General features: G+C 39.4%; 1 protein-coding gene across 2 annotated transcripts in view; it reads left to right on the top strand.

Moving 5' to 3' along the window:
- The window catches only part of fibcd1 (fibrinogen C domain containing 1), a 161,601-nt gene extending 141,466 nt beyond the window's left edge, over nucleotides 1–20,135 (top strand). For both annotated transcript variants that reach the window (XM_017407856.3, XM_017407855.3), the window contains 2 exons: nucleotides 14,626–14,805; nucleotides 18,328–20,135. In XM_017407856.3, coding sequence (XP_017263345.1) covers nucleotides 14,626–14,805; nucleotides 18,328–18,593 — 446 coding nt within the window. In that variant the 3' untranslated portion in view covers nucleotides 18,594–20,135. The remainder of the gene's footprint in view (nucleotides 1–14,625; nucleotides 14,806–18,327) is intronic.
- Nucleotides 20,136–23,111: the final 2,976 nt, after the last annotated feature.

The following is a 23,111-nucleotide window of genomic DNA, read 5'->3' as shown; positions in this document are numbered from 1 at the left end:
TGCTTGTGGTATTCCCAGGTACTTGTAACTGTCCTCAATGTCTGCTATTTTTCCTTCTGGGAGTGAGATCCCTTCTGTGTGGATGACCTTCCCTCTCTTTGTAACCATCCGACCGCACTTCTCTAGTCCGAATGACATCCCAATGTCGGTGCTGTAGATCCTGGTGGTGTGGATCAGTGAGTCGATGTCTCGCTCACTCTTGGCATACAGCTTGATGTCATCCATGTAGAGGAGGTGACTGATGATATATATATAAAACTTAGCCAATTTTACAGATATTTAGCTAAAGTTTGTTTGAATATCAATGAAAATATGAGAAAGTAATTACGGGTTGTACATCTGCAGCTGTCAACCCAATTGAAGATGGCTCCCACAGCTAATCAACTTTAAACTACACAAACATGTCTCTAGCTTAGTGATGTTTACAGATATTGAACAAGAACTTGGTGTGGTAGACACTGGCTCTACACACTTATTCAAGCCCTTGTGCAGGATATTGTAGATAATGCTACTTTCAAGGTTTGACCAAAATAGATATAACTCTCAACAAAAGATAATCTCAGTCTACATCTCCGGCATGAAAGAACGAGGGTGATAGGCATTCCCTCGAGGAATGCTAGGCCTTTTATTCTAGTTTGGATTTTTACAGTGTATTATAACACAGTCTTTATAAGTCCTACATAATTCTCCTTGAGGATATCATTAGAAGGAAATGACTGATGTGGTGAGATAGTTATTAGGTGTATACTTTATGTACTGTCGTATGTATTTTTTGATGTGTGTGTGTGTGTTTGAGTGTCCTTTGAATTGCAGGGATTGCTGGGTTAAAATAAGGCGGTATATTATAGAAATGAAAAGTGGCATTTGTTCTAATTGCTACTACATCTCCATGCATCATTGTGACCTGCCAATTAGCTTTACATCTTGCATGTAACACCAGCCTGTCCTCATCCATTAAAATTATATACCCGCTCATTAATAATAGTCGTGATGAAAATAAGCAGCGGTGTGAGAAGAGAGGACCTGCAAACAGACGGCGGCGTACGAAAAGAGCTTTAAATCTTGCTCAGTAGCAGCCGACGAGATAAACAAACATTTAATTAAAATCTTCAAGCTACATTATAAGCAGCGCGAGCAAAACGGTTTGCCTCTTCCCGTGTCTTACCGGGAGCTCGCACTGGCAGCAGCGACGAGAGACAAAAGCAAGCGGTACTCATTTATTTCAAATGAGTGCAGGGAGACGTGGTGCGGCGGAGGAGAAAGTGACAGCTGGTGGAGAGATTTCAGTGACTCCGGTGACAGGGAAAAAGGATGGCATGTGGGATAGTCACAGACACCTCATTGTGGTCTCATGATGGAGGCGTTTGTGAGGATTCAAAAATTATGGTTTTCATATGTTCAAATTCTCAGCTTTTGATTTCACTAACTGGCTTCGCCTTCAAATGCTACACAATAAGGACAGCAGCCACATCACAGAACGTGCTGAAAACCTTTTCTGGCATGACTTGCACAAATACCAAATGCAACTGGCAGGGCATGCAAACTAATCATTTTATGCTAGCAAATAGATGTAAACTGAGCACTTCTGTTGAGATGCTCTGAATGACTTTCAAAGGGAATGATCAGTTGATTGCTCCCTGTTGGGGTTGAGATTTCTAACATGCAGGAAACACTGGAAGCGGTTGTGCTCTCAGTACTTTTTCAGATAGTCCACATTGTCTTTCTAATCCTAACCAAGTAGTTTTAATTGTTCAAACCTAAAAAATATATATATATATTAAAGGCCTGGCAGTCCCTTGAGCTGCAATATCACAAGATGTCATGCTCAGAGATCAGTGTGTATCGTGAATGATGCTCAGCTACGTCCACACCAAATTTTAGCTCAATATTTGTAAGATTGACTGAGTTATACCTATTTTTGTGTTTGCTAGTGTTGATTAGCTGTGGCAGCCATTTTAAAATGAACTGACTCCAAACATTAATCAGTTATAGGTACTCATCCAGCGATGACTTTCTAAAAGTCTCGTTAAAATCTGTCCAGTGGACATTTTGCTAACAGACAGAAAGGAGTGACTCAAAGTTAATGCTAGAATTTTAAGAAAAGATCTCATGCAATGTTTAGCTCTTGGAGTACGTGTTGTGAATGATTCTCAACCACTACCACACCAAAGTTTAGTACAATATCTATATTGTTCACTAATTTGTAGCAATTGCTGTGTTTTGTGAGATCAGTTGGCTGTAGCGGCCATCTTTAATTGGGTTTGGCTCTAAAAGTTACTAAGGTGTAGAGGTATATCCAATGAATGTTTCCTGAAAGTTTCATTCAAATCTATCCAGTGGTTCATGAGATATTTTCCTAACATACAGACAAAGTTTACCTAAATAGTTAATGGTAAAATTCTAAACAGAGCTCTTGTACAAATTGTTAGCACTCAAAGCTACTACCACACCAAAAATTAGAGTAAATATATGTAAAAATGGCAGACTTATGCATATTTTTATTTTTTTTTAGGGTCCGTTGGCTGTGGCAGCCATCTGAATCGGTTTGGACTTCAAAAGTTAACCAGTTGTAGATGGATATCTAATTATTCCTTTTTGTAGGTTTCATTAAAAATGTGTCTTGTGGTTGAAGAGACAGTTTACTTACATACAGACACACACACAAACACGAGCAAAAACATAATTGTATGCCGTTGCCTTTTGGCGGAAGGAGATAATGAAAGGTTAAAACAATATAAAGCACAGGAAATGTATGACAGAACCCAGTTTCTGTCCACCACCACACATCCCGCTGTTAGAACGTGCCACTAAATCTAATTATTTTCATGTCTGTGTGCATGATATGACAACAAGACCACGGCGTAAAAAACAGTTTTCATTTTATTATATTTTCCTAACAATGTTATAGAAAAAAACTTAACAATTTCCCACCGACAAAGAAAAAAATAAAATAAAAATAAAAAACAAGAATACAACTGTGGCAAGACCAGACTCAGGTCAGTGGCCATCAGCCTGAAGGGATTTGGCTGAAAGAGAAAAGAGGAGCAGCAAGAAGACAACAGACACTTTAACAAGGCCAACTGTGGAAGGCAGTAAATAAAGCTCAGCTGCAGGCAGCCAGAGAGGAAATAACGGTTCAGGTACCAGGACAGTTGTTCAAATACAAACAATAAAGTGATGGATGAATAGTCTCTAGCAGTGATTAAATTAAAGATAAATGTTTTATGGCTTCGAAATTAATAAGTCAGCATAAATTTGTTTGAGATACCCAAAGTCTGTGAAAGGGGGATTGCAAAACTATCCAAACAAAACTATAAAAAAGGACAGAAAAATCAAATTTGTTGTGTTTTGTCAGCAAACTAGCTGGATTTTTAAATGAGATGTCCTATAAGTTTTCTTCTGCCTTCGCATTGCATCATTTTTGTCCGTGACTGTGTGTGTATGTGTGCTCCTTTGTCTGTACCATCAGCAAAATATTTCATAGTACATTGGAGGAAATTTAATAAACCTTTCAGAAAGTAATCACTGGATGTACAACGGATTACCTTTTGGAGTAAACCCAATTCAAGATGGTTGACAACAAAAACCACAAAACTTGGTATATCACAATTAATTTTACAGATCTTAAGCCAAAATTTGGTGTGGTTGCACAAGGTCTTCACTTAAAACTTTAGTCCTAACTCTGGGAGTGAACCCTGTTTGTTATTTAGCAAAGATGACAAAGAAACCAGCAATATATAGAACAGAATCACATTAGGATTTAATTTGTATTATTTGTTTTCCTTTAATCTGGAAAATTTCACCTGACGTTAAAATAAATTGTATGTTTTATTTACCTATTTTGGCAAAGACGGTAGTAACGACATGTAATGGGAAAAAAAAAGAAAAGAAAAGTGCCCAAAATGAGAACACAAAGACACAATAGGGGATACAAGACATTCTACATGGTTTTTAATAAGATGAAATGATCATATTTTGACAGCGGGAATGAGTTTTTAAAAAAATAATAATTAGACGTGCATTTTAATAATTGAAAAAGACAATCTCTTGAGAAAATAAAAATACACCCAATTATTTCTTTCCACTTAAAACTGGTTTATTGCGGTCAGAGCTGCCCCTGATGGGGAAAGCAAATTTCCAAGTACAAAATACATGTATTTCGTGGTGGATTAACATTTAATTATACCTTGCATTAGAGCGCTACCATAATAACTTTCTTTCTTCCGTCTCTCTCTATCACTTAATAGCTCCATTGGGCTGCCACAAAAGCAGTGATGCTTTCAACTGCTGAGTGCTTTTGTGGTCCTTCAGACTGTAGCTTTGTATGTTCACAGGGTCCTATTAACGGCGACCCATGACACTGAAATAACAGTGAAAAGATGCCCAAACTTCATGTTGATATGTCCTGTTTCCCTCATGGTTTTTAGTGCTGTCATCTCTGTTAGAACTCTTAGAAAACAATTATTATTCTTTTTAAGGGTGCCAATGCATATGGATTAAAGCTTAATAGTATTCACCTGTTTTTCTACTGGTTGCAGAAAGATTTTTGATTTTCATCTTCTCCCACAGCTTTGGAAAAGCTCATATAAAAAGAATTTCTTCAAGGATTGCATATTTCCCTCCGCCTTTCATTTCAGAGTTTTAAACTAACATCTTATGCCGACAAGGGGCAGCATTATAGCCATAAATGCGGCTATGCATGAACTGATGCAACATTCTGAGACATCAGGCTCAGAGCATGTGTTTAGGATAACTCTCAGCTACTACCACACCAGATTTTAGCTCAGTGTTTGTAAAGCTGATAGGATTTTAGCCATGTTTGTGTAGTTGAAGGCTGAGCAATAATGGTTTCTCCTGTGTCTGTGTGCGTGTTTGTACTGTTCGCAAAATCTCTCACAAACTAGTGGACGGGTTGGTTGAACATCTACAACTGAATACATTTTGAAGTTCAACCCAGTTAATGAAGATGGCCGCCACAGCCAACTGATCTTAGGAGACACAAAAATGGCTACAATTGTTCAAAACTACAGATAAAGGGTAAAGTTTATGTAATATTAGCTGAGTGTCATTTGAAATACACACCCTAAGCATTAACACGTTTCAGGAGATGTAGCTGCGGTGGCCATCTTGAATTATAACTATCATGAGAAGCGGCGGACAATTTGCGTTCCTTCAAGGAATGCTTGGCCTTTAATTATAAACAAAGTTGATGTATGTTGGATTTTCAGTCACCCTTCCAATTTTCTTTAATAATTTTCTAGTTTCACATTGTCATTGCACACACTATTCATCAGATCCCACCTGAAGTCATTTCAAACTGCTCGTGTCTCTGTGAGGCGGCGCTCAATAAAGCTGCGAGATTTAATTTAGGGAGAATGCTGGCGGTTTAAAACACGCAGCTCAGCAAGCTACCTATAAACCTATAAGCTTCCGAGAAAACAACGCGTATTAATAATATATGCTGAAATGTATCTTCAAAGATGAAGCGATATGGAGGTTTCTGTGGGGCAAAGTTAGACTCAACCCAAAGAGCAGCACCTTGTGTTCGCAGCTGAAATGTTCACCCAGCTGGAGAATATTCTTTATTTAGTCCTGAAGTACTTTTTAACATTGTGAAATTAGCCACTTGTGCATTCGTTTTATCAGTCAGACGCAGGGTGTGTGCAAGAGTGCAACCAAATCTGAAACAAAAGAGGACTGGAACGAATACAAGACAACTAAAGTCTGAACATTCACCATTCAAATCCAAATCTGAGAATAGAATTATAAGATTTTCAGTTTCTGTGTATTTGCAAATGCACCAAAAAATAAAAGTGCCTCATGAGCTTCTACTTCAAAGGACATCAGTGAAATGTGTTAACTTCCATTTGAAACCAAAGTCCCACTGCAGGGCTTCAGAGTTTTTACAAATAGTGTCTTTGTCTTTGACACATTTCTAAGAAAAACTTTTATTTATTTTTTTTTTTCTTGTATTGGGATGTGGAAAAGCTTAGCTCCAAACAGGCATAACTTTGTCAGAGGCGTGACAGTTAATCATAAAATTCTTTTGCTTTTTTTTTGTTTTTTGTCCTCACCAAATGTCATGTCTGGCTCAGAGGGAGAGTTCAGCGCACACCTGTCTTTATTTTTCTCTGCGCACCCTTATCTTTGGATGACGAGGGGACAGCCAACGATCCCAAGCCTTTTGTATTCCCCCTCCTCCAAAAAAAAAAAAAAACGAGCCGACGGCAAGCTTTTCAGCAGACACGTGTTCCCAGGCCCCTAAACCGCCGTTGCACCCCTGATGGTAAAGGGCACCGGGACTGTCCTTGTGGCGCTATGGAAACAGCCTTTTAAACTCCTCCCCATCCACAATCTCTAAAACAGACAGGACAGCCTGACAGGAAGATTAAGCAAGAGGGAGCACCGAAGGGAGAAAAAAAAAAAAAAAAAGAGAAGACAACACGAGGGAGGGGTTGAGTTATAGTGGTAGGGAGGGAGAAGGAGGAGATGGAAGAGTGCTGCTCCGTTCCTCCTTTTATGCTGAAACAGTCTCAGGAGCCGCCCCCCAGCATCAGAAGGAGAAAAGCATGATGAATAATTAACTTTAAGAAATGTCACAAATGGCAAAGGAAAGTGTAATCATTTCTCTGTTGGGTCTGGAGATCTGCTTTTTTTTCTTTTTCCTCATTCTTTTCTTTATGCCCTGTAGGACTGTATGTGTTAGGCTGAGACTGTGAGCACAGGACTGCCATTCCTCCCATAAAAGCATCAAATACATCCTGCCCCCTACATACTTTTCAAATAAAACCAAATAAATCATTAATATTTGGGCCTTTTAGCGGTATCACGCACACATCTCTCAGAAGTTTTCTACTTTTTTTTTTTTTTCCCCGTCAAGTGATTGGTGTCAGTCTCATTAGCCGGAAAATCGCATTTAAAGAGCAGGAATCCCTGTTGGTAATAGTTTAATCAATGTCACGAAGGCTTGAGCTTTGTTTCCTCTTTAGTTTTAAGAAACACAGCATGCCCTTTTAGAATGAACAAAGGATCAAAATAACTAATTACTCTCTTCAAGTTCTAAACAAGCTAAATTTCTCCACTTTCCTGAAACAAAACAAAACAAAAAAATCTCCCCTCAGAGCTGTGAAAATGAGTTATAGATTACCATGACCTAGTTTAATGGGGTAATTGTGGATATGTATCATTTGTATTGTAATTTTTTTTTTTTTTCCTAAATCTATTTTCGAATAGGGCCAATAGTTGGCTCCCATGTGCATTAGTGCTCTAAATCTGAAGTAGCTCAGATTTTCATGCGTAGTAGAAGAGGACAGCCGTTGTCCTCTGTCCACCTCATATTCCATAAAAATAGACATAATGACGAATAATCTTAGGCTTTCAGTTCAAGTGCTATTTTGAACACAGCAGTCTTTAGCCTCACAACGCTGCTGTAAGCAGGCAGAACGGAACCTCTAACGACACGAACTGTTTAATGGCAAAGACCATTTTTCTTCCATTGATGTGCAATCAAGCTAATGAGATTCCTTATCAGTAAACACATTGATTGCTCAAGATGAGAAGCAGCTTTTGGCAGTATTGTTTATCTTCTTTTCAAATGGTGCTAATTATGCATGTATGGTGGGTTAATGTAAGGTAGACATTCATCTTTGGAGCAGAGCTCACGCACACGCAAAGATTTTTATTCATTATGTAGTTAGATAGCACTGCTGAGTTTGGAAAACCTGGAAAATGTAGGTAGAACTTAATTTCCCATTCAGGTTCTGAACGGGAAATTAATTATTTTCTCATGTTTTTGTTTGTTTGTTTGTTTTTCCAAAAGTAAAAGAATTCCTCTCTCTGGCTTTGCTGCATGTTAATTTGACCAAACATGCCTTAGTTTGGAATACTTTAGAGATAACAAAATATTAGGAGATGGAAAAACTCGATTTCAACACACAAGTATCCTGTTTGAACTCAATAAGCAACTCCTACTTCAGCCACTGAAATGTTTTTTTCAATTTGTCTTACTTTATGAACCTCGTGACTTGAAGTCACTGAGAAAGGTTCGGTTTTATCATTTACAGCATGTAGGGCGATGGGAAAAATTTTACTTAATAACCATCAGTGTTTTAGCATCATCGAGTGGAGAAACATTTCCAGGTAATTCTGCTGCGTTCTATTTACCTCTGAAATCAGAGCTTATATCAGGGAATATCAAGCCTGACTTAACCACCTCTCAGTTGCAGGTCAGTAAAACAATAGGATTTTCTGACTGACCAGGCTAACTACCATTAGCAACACAAGTCCGTAACATGTATTGCTCTGTAGCAACAGGTTCACTAATAGATGTTGGGCAGTAATATACTGTATGTGTGACTGATTTACTGAAATATGAGACAACAAAATGCTCAATGCTTCCATCCCTTTATAATACTTTCACCTTGACCAAAGGTAAATGCAACTCCTAAGGTGTTTGCCAAGAAATAACAAAATACAATAGTATTGCATTGTAGCTTTCATGTGTGCACATGCCATGGCCTGTCATGCAAACAGTTATTTATTATCACTGTCAATCAACAATCACCAATATCATATGGGAAAAAAACTCATAAATATGGACTGAAGTTCCTCAAATTGGAGAAACTACATCACCCAGTGTAAAAAATGCTGCTATATAGTGAATCCCTGGGGGAATGTATTTCTCACTCATCATATAAGTTGCTTTATTTTGCTCTTTCAGTTGCTTGTAAAGCATTGAAGTCACAGTAAGCTAATTAAATCAGTATTACATAGCATGCTGTAGCATGCATCCTTCAAGGTGGGTATATCAGTAGCTGGAGAGACTGTTTGAAGGAGAACAGGTAATGGGAGGTTGTGCCACACCATGGTGGGCATAATAGCATGCCAGTGCTAATAAGAGGTTAAAACGTTGTCACACAGCTTCGCCACATCAACCAAACAGAGCTAGATTCAAATCCAGCTTTATTCTTAAACAAGAACTCCAGCACAAAGTAAACATTTTACACAGTTACATTATTTGGCACTGTCATGTTTATTGGTTTTTTTTGTGTGTTGGTTGTTTGTAGAGATATTGGTGCTACAAATTTCCAACTAATGTCATGTTTATTAAAAATGAATTATCCTCTGATATTTGCTGACCACAGAGTTATTAATATTAATGAGTTACAGATAATACACCAACATAAACAACAAGATGAAGCCAGTCGGAAGGAAAAGAGAATAGGGACAGGATAATTGGCCAGCTAGAGTATGTAGGAGGACATTTTTTTCTGTTTTTGACACTTAAGTTAGCTTCCTTTAAACGGCAAATCAGTGAAAAGAGAGAGAATATCTTCCCACTGGAGCAATCACCATGTTAATACTGAAGCAAAACACCTTAAAATTCTCCCTTGTATTCAAACTCATTTTAAATAACCTAACAATAGCATTTAATTAACAGAGAGTTACACCTGAGCATTAAGACTTTAAGCAGCAAAGTCTCTGTTGTTATTTCTCTTGTCTTCCTTTTTAATTATTCTGAATTGGAGTCTCGCTGAGATTCTCTGGGGCTTTAATTAGAGACTGAATTAAAGTTGTGTAAATACAGTTGGAAGCTGGAGAGTCTTTAAATAGAGTCACTTTGCATCTGCAATTTTATTTTATTTATTTTTTCTCTTTTTCTGGGAGAGAAAACAATCTAAATCTTTTGAAGTTTGTCAAATCACTGCAGGGCACGATTCCCTTAGGTGCTCTTGTAGATTGGTATTTTTTTCTCAAAGGGCTGCGACACAAAAACTATTTCTGCAAATGAGCCATTTTTTGGTCCTCTGAAGGCGTGTGAAAATGTGTTGCTTTTTTGTTCCTATTGTGTGTCTGCTTTCCTCATGTAGCCTATGTATTGATATTCTTTTATATAAAGTTGCTTGAAAGAAACACTCTTAAAGTTACCGGCCAATGAGTGTATGAATGCCTGATTCTCTAACTCCAATTGTCTGATTTGCTTTGGAAATAAAAAAAAAAAAAAAAATTAAAAATGAGATCCTCCTCCTTTTGGACTGGATTAAATCCAAACTAAGTGCCTGAGCCCAGACTGCAAGCTTCTGTCTCAGAATAATAATGGGCTCTTTCAGCTGTGTTTGTCATCAAATTAGCCCTCCACTTCAGACAAGGTGCTCTCAGAGTGCAATTCTAGACAGTGATGGAATTCAAATTAGGCAAAGTCAGTTTTGGGTTTTAAAGCTCGAAAAAAGAGAATGAGTTTCATTTGTAAAGGTGATTATCTCTGTAGGAGGTAAAATTGCAGTGTTCAGGTTCATTGAATCACCTTCCTTCTTGTGTTTCACCCGCTTTCATGGTGACGCTGAGTCACACTGTAGGACAGACAGTACAAACAGACCATAAAAATACTATAGTTAAAGCCTTCTGCCTGCTCTGCATGCACTAAATTTAGCTTTCTTTTTTCACAGAGTATATTACTAAGAAAACGGTGGAGCTCTTCAGTAAAATCTTAGAAGCCACATTCAAAAGTGTTTGTCTTCCTGCTTTGAATTTGTGTTCAAGACACCCAAGAAGAGTTCTTCCTGTCTCTCCCTGCTTGACATGCTATTCCGCTTTAATACCTTTGATCAACCCAGGAGGGGAAAAGTTGCTTTGGGGAAGACCATCACTCCAACACAGCAGGGGGACAACCTAGAGCTGGGGGCAGCACGGCAGAAAGGATGGAAACTCTGTTTTCCTTCTGCCGCCATCTATCCAACACTGATACGCTTTGACAGATTTAGCTGTAATTAAAAGGCTAATTTACAGCATCTGATAAAGTGATGACAGCTTCAAAGAACTGCAGGTGAGATATGGTAGAAGTAGACTGCATGTTTAAGAAATGGTTGTTAGAGGAAGTTTGGCATAAATTAAATTTGAACCCTAACATCGATATGTACATCTCAATTTTGTTGTAACACAAACACAACCATGATTCTGCAGTACTGCGTACTCTGTACTGGTCCCTCGTGCTGAAGAGGGAGCTGAGCTGGAAGGCAAAGCTCTCTGTTTACCGGTCCGTCTATGTTTCTTCCGTCACCTATGGTCATGAACTTTGGCTTGTGACCGCAAGAATGAGATCTCGGATACAGGAGGTTGAAATAAGTTTGCTCCGCAGGGTAGCTGGGCTCTCCTTTAGAGGTGAGAAGTTCGTTTTTCCGAGAAGGACCCGGTGCAGAGCAGCTGCGCCTCCAGTTCGAGAGGAGTCAGTTGAGGGGGTTTGGGCATCTGGTAAGGATGCTTCCTGGACACCTCCCTAGACAGGTGTTCCTGACATGTCCAACTGGGAGGAGATCTTTGGAAGACCCAGGACACGCTGGAGAGACTATGACTCTTGGCTGCCCTGGGAATGGCTTGGAATTTTCCAGGATGAGTTGGAAGAGGTGGATGAGGAAAGAGATGTCTGGGCTTCCCTGCTCAAGCTGCTGCTTCTGCAAGCCGACTCTGGAATATAAGTGGCAGATAATGGATGGATGGATGGATGGATGGATGGATGGATGGATGGATGGATGGATGGATGGATGGATGGATGGATGGATGGATGGATGGATGGATGGATGGATGGATGGATGGATGGATGGATGGATGGATGGATGGATGGATGGATGGATGGATGGAAGCATGATCATGCATATAGAGATTAGTGTCCTGTCTACACTACTTAATATATTATTCTAAATAGATTTTTTTTCTCTGTTTAGAAAAAAAAACCTGACCACACAACTCTAAAAAAAGAGTGAAAAACCAACAGTGTGCCACAAGGTAGCAATAAATTCTACACTAATGACATCACAATACAGAGAAGAAAAGCTTGGTTAGCTTAGTTAGATGTTTTTCAGTTGAGAAAACAGAGATAAACTAAGCATTGTCATGCAAATTTGTAAAGGTTCAATGCTAGCTAAAATAGTGTTCATTCACACCCTTAAGTTGTTTTTTCAGAAAAAGTTGTTTTATAAGCGTGAAAAACAATATCAAACAGGCTCTCATTTGGCTAGCTTGTTTCTCAAAAGCACTGCATTTGAAGTGTTTTTATTCTTTAAAAGAAATGCATCAATGGCACAGTACAAATGCTTAAATGACAAATCAGCCAACAACTGCATGTTATAATACAACACAGTAAAGTTCTTCTTGGCACTTCTTGCTTCATTTCCCACTGCAAACAGCAACCCTATGATGTGGGTGGGATCAGTTGTTTGTCATCACAGCAAGCGTGAACCGCTGGTGAAAAAGACACTCAACCTCCTTCTGTGTGTTTGTTACTTTATGTTGATTTAGAAAACACTCTTATCCGGGGCAACTCGCAAGAAAAGTGGAGTGCAGAGGAGTAACACGGCTATTGCACTGCGGTGCTCTACTGTGCAGCAGGTCTTACATACAACATGTTTTGAATGTCATTTGGGAGTGATCGTAATAACGAAGCTCAACTCCAGTCAGAGAAGAAAAAAATAATAATAAAGATTAACTTGTGAGCTCATACTGGTGGTTCATACAAGTGCTCCTGTATTCCTTATTCATGAACACATTCTATACAAACCCTTGCACATGAACAAAATCTTTGTGTTGGAAGTTGCGTACCAATTTTTTATTTTTTATTTTCCGAATGGCTATGTAAAAGAGGAAAATATATTTGTACGTATACTGCTGCAGACATAGTGTTGCTGACATATGATAATTCTCTCTCACCAATTATCAGACTGCAGTGCTTCAATGCCACTCTCTGGTGCCAGATTGACTCTCTTTAAACCTGAAGCTATAGTAGCAATAAAGAGGTAGCAGGTAATGTAGTACTATCTACAATGAGGGGGGAAAAAAATCCAACCCATCCTGTTCTGTACCACAGAAGTGGGCAGTTACTTTTCCCAAAGAGCTTGGACTGTTGTGGAAGACTGAACCAATAGGCTAAACTTAATTCTGCCAAATGTAGATTTTATAATATATTCCAAACATGATTTTCATTAGCTGGTACTGGTAGGAGTAGACTTTGCAACTGGGCAGTAAAAATATGAACAAAGTTCAAAAAGAATCAACATCTGAGCATGCCTTCCTGAGTGTCCAAAGTTCTCCTTTTCTTGCACCTTTTTTATTAGGGTGTATCAGATTAACAGTCTTAGTCTGCACAACAGTTTTTGATAAACTCAGCATCAGAAATATTTTTACCTTTTTTTTTGTTTTTGGTTTGTATAAGATATCACATGGCTAGTTTTGCTCCATCCCTGGATGTGCAAATGTTGGTTAAAGGTTGATTCAAAGCTTCTGATGTGTGTGCCGGCTCTGTGTTTTGACTGAAAGTATAGGTTCAAGTTTTATTGCCTAAAATTTGTGCTACACAAAATGTAAAGTGTCCAGGTCTGCTGAAGCATGTTATGGAAAAATACAAAAAGTCACCTGACTCTAGGTTAACAAATGTTCTGCTCGAGAAAAATTTCAATAATGACCGAATGGGGTAGTATCTCAAAACCCACTTAACCTTTCAAACCACTTTTCTGACATTTACTGTCTTTTTTTGTGATTAAGAATCTTTTCTACCACTTACCACCCACCTGCCACTATTTATCACCAACTGGGATCACCAGTGCTGATTAAACTAAGATGTTTCACAGTTTGAACACTCAGAAGCGTTATTCACCTGCTGTACAAAAGACATTTGATTTTTCCGTTAGGTTTTCGAAAAGTATTTTTAGTCAAGCTAGGGTGAGCTTTCATGCTGGAAAAATAAACAACTACAGGCAGGTGAAGTTATTAAACTTAAAATGTTTTTTCATGGAGTTTTTTTTTTTTTTTTTTTTGCTGGATATGAAGATTATGTGCTTTTTTTTTTAGAAATACTTTGCATGTTAAAGCCATCCCCTGCAGATAAAGCAAACCAACATTTTTACAAGAACTGTGCTGAACTAAAACCTGGCCTCTGAAATTAATCTGGTGCTCTTGTCCAGTGAGTGTGCCGGCAATTTTAGATGAGAGCTGAGCTGCATCAAGACTAAATATTGATTTCTGAAAATAACTATTGGTAATACTGGTTGAAGCACAATAAATATTGTGGAAGTACTACGTTTTATTTCAGTGACTTTTTCAGACTTTTACGCTTATGCATTACAAAGCCCACCATGTATTATGATAACAGATAGATTACTAGTCAAAGCTTTGAGTCATTCAGATTAGCTATAATACTGAACAGATGTCCAGATAGAGCATGTTAAATATTCATACAGCAAACCTTTAATCTTTTAACATAAAGTAAAAAAAAATAATAATAAATTAAAGTTTCAACTGCTGCTTAGTATGTGGAAAGGTTAATTGGCTTTGTAATTTAGGATCCCATACAGTGATACATTCTGTAGAAACAGCAGCTCTCCAACTTCCCTGCTAATAGCTGTGTAATTGGTAGACACTATATGTACACTTTTGCAAAGAATCTTTTATCTTGTTTTGGGAATAAGACCTACACATGCAGAGGAATATTAAATGGTACAAAAAATATCTTATATCTTATTTCCAGAAAATGTATGGTGGGGAGAGGGGACTGAAATAGCTTTATATTGTATGCAGAGAACAAGTGTGGTACTTAGTAATGGATTGTTTTGCTCTGTGTCTCACTGCTTTTCCCTGCAGGGTTGAAGCAGATCCATGCCCTGTCCATCCAGGGCAACTATGAGCTACGTATCGACTTGGAGGACTTTGAAAATAGCACAGCATACGCCCATTATGGTACCTTTGGAGTGGGCCTCTTCTCAGTGGACCCTGATGATGATGGATACCCTTTGACTGTTGGTGACTATTCCGGCAATGCAGGTATACACACAACTGAAACAACTCATTGAGATTTTTCTTGTGAGATGTACCGTGCTTTAGCTTCGATCGGAGTTTGACGTTTTTGTTTCACAACTGGGTAGCACCTCCAGTCAGTTCCATTTACATTCTGCCTTCAAGTAGAAAGGCAACAAGTTATTTTTACAGTGCGGAAGATGTGTGTACTTGTTAAAACTGTGCAGCCGGTTGCACATAGAGAGGCGTAGCTTGCGTCTGTATCTCTGCTCCCGAAACATCAAATCCAAGCCTGCTCCTTGTCACCTTGATTAAATTACTGCCAATTAATTGCACTGCTTGACCTGCAGCGTAAACAAAAACCTGCCACTGAAATGAAGAAGCCATTTGAAGAACCTGTGGGGAGCGCTGCACTGAGAACACAGAGAGAACTGGGACAGATATGAGAGACGCAGCAGAAGGGAGGCGTACAGAGGAAGGAGGTGGGCCAGAAGAAAACTAGGATAGTGGAGGAAAGGAGACAGGTGTTAGAGAAGAAGGGGTATGCTAAAAGCTAAATCTGAATAGATAAGGGACACACGAGGAACACAAGCAGAACAGATATATATATATATTTTTTTTTTTTTGCCTTTTATATAAAATACACCACGTGGGAAGGAAAAAACTATTTGTGTACATATATGTTGTTCAGATGCAATAAGTCCCACAATGCAACTGGATTGTCCACACCTTGGTCTCACCTTGACCTCATTTGCCTGCTTGAATCCAGTCAGCCTGAGCTCCCTTGGGATGCTCATAATCTTGTGTTAGCCTCCCTGTAGGCTTTGCTACTGTTGTTTTTGCTGCTGTCCGATCAGCTGACAGGTGCTCATTTGCACTGGGAGCCGCTGGATTCTAATGGGCATCAGAGGAGCCTCCAGGCCCCCAGCCACCAAGGTGACACCCAGTGCCTTGTAAATGAGCCTTTAAGTGCCACTATTGTTTTTTTCTCCTCCTTGCACACCCCCCAGGACATCATTTTATTGTTAAGACCACTGGGGCTGTTTTCTTTGCCTTTTTTTTTTTTTTTTTGCCTTCCCCTTTTTCCCATCCGCTATCTCTTTCCTGCTAATGTCAAACAGCTCACAACACGAGTATGAGGCATGGCTGTCAAATTATTTTTCCAGCTGAGTGGTTACCATAGTAATGCCAAATGGAGAGTAGAGTGGGACAGAGTGAGAGGGTAAGGAGCTGGGCGGCCACATCCTGGGCAATTAAGGGCTGTTTGATGCCCTCACGAGCTGTTAGTGATCACCTGATGGCTTGTAAGCAGTCTTTCATTCTGCACACAGTTTTGTCCTTCTATTCACTTCTAGTCCCAGTATGAAACCAGCTTTGTAAAGAATGGAGAGGGAAGCAAGTGGAAGGAGGGTATGGGGATTTTATTGCACATTATGAGCTCTTTGAACATCCATTTGCTAAAAACATCTGGCTTACTGCAGTATGTGTGAGGATGTTACTTTCATTTTACTTCCAAGTCTCTGAGAGCAGTGGCTTTAAAAGCAGTTATCACTGTTGAGAATTTGCCAGTGAGAAATCTTTATATAGTGGGAAGATGTTTCCAGCTCAGCAATTTGATTGTGTGGATCAGACTTAGCATCCAGACCATGATTAAGGGCACTTGGCTGTGCCGCATCCCTGCAGAGGTCTTACATCAATGTCATATTCACAATCGTAGGTTGGAGGAGAGAATGCCCTCTCATTGATTATGCTTTTAAAGCTTTTAGTACCTGAAGAAAAGAAATGCCTTAAAGAGTGACACCAAAATCTGAGATTTGTTATTAAATGTTGCCTTTTCTATTCCCTAAAATATTTACATAATCATTAAAACATCACCAACTGACAGACAACCTGGTGAAATCATCAAGCGGTGGGTTATTAAAAGACATAAAGGTCACAACAGAAACTTTGATGAATTGGCTGCCAAGCTGCCTGACCTCTCTCTTTAGATAATGAGAAGAAATCTTCTTGTGTACTTGGAGCTTTATGTTTAATTCTTTTGACTCTCTTTTGACCTTTATTTATTAAAACCATTTAAAATGCATACTGTTTTGGAGTTAACCTTGTGCAAATACACACTCACTGACCAAAAACAAAAAAAGTGAAGCACCCAAACAGAGGAGTGGGCATGGAATGAAACTATACATGTTGAAAGGTCATGGGAATATTTTTGCAATGATTAAAATATCAGATCAAACTGATTATGACGGTGGCAGTAGAGGCACACTGCTGGCCCCATATCAGGAGGGTGTGACACCTCAATGCCTTCAATGCCAAACTGAGTCATACAGCTTGTTGTAGCCATTCGACCCACAGCTGTTGTAATTGGCCCTTGAGGCCTGATTGATCAGCACTGGGTCAGAGATGACATCCAAACTGATCTCATACACGTTTGATTGGGAAAAGATTGAGGTACCGAGCAGACCACTGACACAGGCAATCCATAGCCACATATGTCATGTGTGGATCGGCATAATCTTGTTCAAGTACTGTACCAGCGAGCCATTTAAGGAGGGGTAAGGCATGTGGACGTAGGTTGTCACTAACATAGTACTGTGCCATTAGGGTCCCTCAAATTTCTGTCAGAGGTGACCTGAAGTCATACCCTATTGATGCCCACACCACGATTGCCAGGAATAACAGTGCTGTGGCTTTTGACCACATTAGCCAGATTGGTCCTCTCCCCTCAGTGTTGTCATACATGCACACAATGATCATCCATCCATCCTGCATGTTACAGTGCCACTCCAAATATAGTCAGCTCTGTTCTGGTGTTAGTGGAAGCTTACACATGGGACAGTTAACCCATAGCCTGTGTGATGCCAGTCATCTTAACGTAGTGCAAGATGACATGGGGAGTAGTACATTGTCCAATACTTGTGTCACGATACCATGAGGTTCTGTAATGTTTAGAGCACAAAACAACCACCTTAATATGGTTGGCTTTGACCATAATGATGTATGTTGGTGTCCTTATGTATCCATTGGTTCAAACACTGACCCACTGTTACATCTGTACACTTCACATACTGCCTAATATGGCTATCTAGTCTCATGCAAATCAACAATGCAACCCTTGTCAAGTGAAAACGCTATCTAATGCGTTTGAAGCATTTTTTTTGTCACTGGTAGCCTTTAATCACTATTTTGACTGGCCATTGGAGGCTCCAGCAACTGCCTGATAACTCTATTGCTCCATTATGGAGACAGACCCCAAACCTCTCTGGTGCGTGTTCTCTACATATCAGCTTCTCGCTAATCAAAGCATAGTTGGTCTGCATGTGTAACTAAATACAGACCATTCATTCCAGGTGCTTAACTTTTTTTGTCAGTGAATGTATTTATTTGTGTTTTTTGGTATCATAACAAAGACTGTGGTATAGCTTTTAATTAGAACATTTCCTCTAATCTTGTTCTTAAGATCTTGTTTCTATCAGCTAATTGCAAGAGATGTCACTATTTCTCTGTACTGACTATTTAAAATTTGCTTTTGTTTTTTCTTTTGTAAAGGTGATTCTCTTCTGAAGCACAACGGAATGAAGTTCACCACCAAAGACAAGGATAACGACCACTCAGAGAACAACTGCGCTTCGTTCTACCACGGTGCGTGGTGGTACCGAAACTGCCACACCTCCAACCTGAACGGCCAATACCTGCGCGGCCAGCACACCTCCTATGCCGATGGCATCGAGTGGTCCTCCTGGACTGGTTGGCAGTATTCCCTCAAGTTCTCTGAGATGAAGATACGTCCCACCCGCGACCTTGAGAATAAATAAAACTCACAAAGGAGTAAGAAGAGGAAAAAAAGAAGATATTTTTGAAGCATTACAAACCACGATTTCTGAGAGTTAGATGGATTTACTTGTCTCAGTACTTTTCATTCTTTTTCTTATTATTTTTTGAGTTTAGTTACCTCCACAGTTTGCCTCATGGTGTCCTCCTTTTTTATTCCTCTTACCTCCATCACTTAGCTAATTGTCTTGCTGACTGTCCTAATCCTTCGTGCAATACCATTCTTTAAGGAATATTCTAACTGTGACGCCACGATTTTCAGTAATTCAGTTCACAAAAACAGCACACCAGAGCCTGGAGCCCACCGTCTGCTCATCTAACTTTACTCAGTCTGATGTGGGGGTCCAACCATCGCCTGCAGAATCCTGTACCAATAATTTTCTCCTGACGTATGACTCTGACCTCCCATCTGTGCTGACATGGCACTAAGATGGGTTCGGTCTCAGTGCCAGTCGCTGTAAAAGCTGTGACAGAAGAGGGTTCAATCACATATAACAGAACAAAACAAACCTTTCACAATATATAAGCGGGAAATACAAACTTTTGGGTTCATGTGTGGAAAAGGAAGAGCACACTGGAGCACTATGCTACATGTACATCCTTTGTCTGAGTGAATGAGACCCAGCAGGGTAGTGGCAAGAAGTGCATGTCCTCCGATAATGAGAGGAAGACGGAGAAAATGAGGCAACAAGCTGACAAGAGTTAAATTGGTTGAAGGAAAAGAGGGACAGGGTGCATCAAAGGGTAGAGAGGAAGAAGGAGGTGCAAAAAGAATGAAAAACGAGGAAAAGGAAAGAGACAACGGAGAATCTCATTCATCTGACTTGGGCCATTAGGGAGCATATTGGGCACTTTGTCTGATCTGCCTGCCAGCTGAATACTGGCCAATTGATGCAGGGCTCACAGATGGAAACCCAGCACTTGGTGTATGTGTGTGTGCGTGTGAGAGAGAGAGAGAGAGAGAGAGAGAGAGAGAGAGAGAGAGAGAGAGAGAGAGAGAGAGAGCATGTGTGACAGAAAGACAGACAGACTAAACTCCCCAAGAATATTACTTTTCTGGCATTATTTGGAGGAGTGACTAGACCGAGCACAATGTAAAGCACAGACAGACAGAACACATGCATGGTTGACATACCTTTGCTTTGCCATGTAAGTCTTGGAAACAAAAAAAAAATCTAAAAAAAGGCATGTTAGATATGATCTGCAACACAAAGAAAAAAGAAATGTGAAAGACTTTCCCAACATCCCTGGACCTGCTGAAGAAATATTACAACCCTTTCCAAATCTTCAGATTGTTCTTCGTTTTGTAGTGGTTCTCCTCTTTCCGGGTGAATATTACGGAATACTTTTGTGCGGGACATGCTTTCTGCTGAAAGTCGCTGTAAAACTAGATTTGACACTCTTCGCCACTTATTCCTCTTTTTTTTTGTCTTTTGGAGTAGAAATTCTGTAATCTGTCATGGAGAAAGTCAAAAATCTGCCTAAAGCAAATAAAGAAAAAAAAACAGTAAGAAAAGAAATATAATGAGAAAACAACATGGGTGGAAAATATTGCTATTGTAACTCAGTCTTTTTTTTTTCTTTTCGTTTTACTCAGTCAATCAACTTATTTGGATGATGTAAGAAAAGCTTTAAAATATCTGTAGATTTTCCTGTACAGTGTGTATGACATTCAGAGCATGTGATTTGTTTCTTACTATGCTAAAACACAAAGAGAGCTTAAGCACATGGACTGAACAAAACCCACCAGTTGAAAATCGAAAGATGAACTTTTCCCTCCTTTCCTACGTGAGATGCAGTGGGGAGTGGCTCGTGCTGCTCTGAAGGTGGAGTAACGAACAAAAAGAGGAGGACGGCGATTATCCCTCAAGCACACTCTGGTTCACATCTGCAGCACAGACGTAAATCTTTTATTGGATGGAACAAAGTGAGACACATTTTCTCTCTTTCCTTTTCTTATTTTATTTTTATTTTGTTGGAACATTATCTGCCTTGCAGGACGTGTGCGACCTTTTTTTGGTAACAGTCACATGGCACTGGAGCACTGCGTGTCGAATGTGAAGCTGAAGGCTGCCGCCGCAGCTGACAGTGAGTTCATGTGTAGCACCGAGCAATGTTGCACTGAATACCTCTGATCCTGGAACAGCTGTGAGTGTTCTCTGTCGTCGCCGGTGATTATCGGAAGGATCCCCTCCCCACACACACACACACACCTCCACGCCATCCCCACAAAACCTCCACACTCCGTTTGCTTCTGTGGCACCTCGGCTGTGTACAGTTCATACAGCTACGTCTCGGTGGGCTGCCGCCACCTCCTCTCATGAAAGCACAGACACTCATGTATGATAAAAAAAAATAAAAAATAGAAATATATGATGTTAATATGGCACAGAGTGTAAAGTTTGATTTTACTTGTGATAAGGCACAAAAAAGGAGTTTGAAATGGGGTGTGAATGTATACAAATGTGAGTGTGTGTGTACATAATGTGCATATAGGCACGTGCTTTGCCTGTGTGTGCACGAGCCAGACAGGAGAGCAGGAGCCCGAGGACGTCTCGATGTGGAATTTTACAATTAATGTGATGCTTATGTACAACTAGCCTCCCCCTGCTGTTTGTGTTGATAACAGAGAGATTTACATTATTCTAATGAGCTATTAGTTATCGTGATTGTGAACCCATTAGAGTGGACACCACCTTCTGGTTACTGTGTTGAACTGCGCCTGTACCCTTAAACCCTGCAGAGCCAAACTCTTCGTTCACCTCCTCACATCGTTGTGCACTCTGTATATGTTACTGCTGTGTTTCCCCCTTGTTATTTAAATGTGTATTATTTTTCCACGCCCCCCCTCCCCCCGATTTGTTTCGATTGTGTGAATGCCTTTATTCCTCTCTCTCCCTTATTCTCTCTGCTGAAGCTTGCCAAGTCTCCAACGGAAGAGAAGATAAAAGAGTGAAATCAGAAGCTCTAATCAATCTGAGTTATCCCACTCATTACAAAGCATCAGCGCCCTCCTTATCGATCCCCCCAGGTCCCCAAACCTTCTATATTTCTTAGAGTGTACCTTCTTAATTGCCTTAGCCTCTGATGCCAACCCCAGTCCCCTTGTCCATCTCCTAAATTCTCCTCTCTTGCTCCTTTTACTCCCATCCTCCTCTCCCCGCCCATCTCTCAGTCCTCCTTTTTTTTTCCCAGCGCAGAACTAACTCTGTTTTCTCTTTCTATTTTTTTTTTTTTTTTTTCTTTTTGGTGAAGTACTATAGATTGTTTTTGCTGAATCTTGATACTGTGTTTTAATGTTCTTGTCAACATTTAATAAACATTCACATTTTATAAATGGAGAACAGCATAAACCGTGTGCTTTCCTTTTTTTTCCCCATTTTTTAAATTTTCTTTCTGTTTTTTTTTTGTTTTTCTTTTGATTCTCCCGGTGCATCCAAGCGTGCGTACAGAGCTGTTGTTGGCATCCTGACGTCTGTGTTTTGTTTTTTAATCAGAAAATTTTGACTTGGCAGACACACAAAGATGAATGAAAACATCTGCGTTTAGAAACATCAACATGGTTTAGAAAAAATGCCTAGGCGGACATGTAATATAAAAGCCTTGAGCGTTTCGGAGACAGCCAGATAAATTTGGCTTTATTTGCCGTTTTCTTTTCTTTTTTTTTTAAAACCCAACATATCTCTGTTTTCAGTTGCAAACCTAAAGCAGTGTAGGAAAACTGAATTAAGTTTATGAAACTTATATTTGTTGAACATATCACGTTCACTCTTTATTATTAGTCAGCAGAACTAAAAAACTTTCCAAAAGAAAACTGAAAAGCAGCACTTCTTTGCGGTTTACCTGTGTGGGGCTGTTTATCAAGATTAAGTCAACTTATCAGCAGAAATTAAATTGCTTTTAATTAGTTTTCTCTTTAATCCTGTGCAATCTTAATAGCTCTATAATGTAGTTTTGGCCCCACTGATGTGTAGCAGTGGAAGTGTTCCTTTTCCTAAATTTATTTTTTTTTAAATGCTGTGATTGATGTTTTTTCCTGTTCAGTCATACAAACACGGCTCTTTTCTGTTGGCTAACAAAAGTATGTATGAAATGACAACATTTAGAACTGTTTCGTTCTAAGTTTTTATTATTTTAATCAAGTGTATTGCCTCCATGTAGTCTCTGTTTTTTCCTTTTGTGTTGCTGTTTTTATTCTAAATTCTTTATCCATCCTAGCAAATGACTTATGTAATAGTTCCAACAATCCGCACTGATGAATTTGCACTCTTTTACTGCAAAAAAAGTGCACTGGCTTGAAAGAAGAATCCCAATAATATAGAAGGTGAATTCTGATCATTTTCTTGAAATATCTTTGTTAAATGTGTTATAAAACATCACAAATGTAGCAAGAAAAGCTACATCATACTTTCTGCCTGCTGTTTTGAAATCCTGTGCGACAATTGAACCTGCCACGGAGACCATTTGAAGTCTGCGTGTGGCTGAAAGCAAAGCCTGTATGG

The sequence above is a fragment of the Kryptolebias marmoratus genome, linkage group LG14, assembly GCF_001649575.2.
Source record: "Kryptolebias marmoratus isolate JLee-2015 linkage group LG14, ASM164957v2, whole genome shotgun sequence".
NCBI lineage: Eukaryota > Metazoa > Chordata > Actinopteri > Cyprinodontiformes > Rivulidae > Kryptolebias > Kryptolebias marmoratus.
This window is presented reverse-complemented; position numbering and strand designations above follow the sequence as displayed.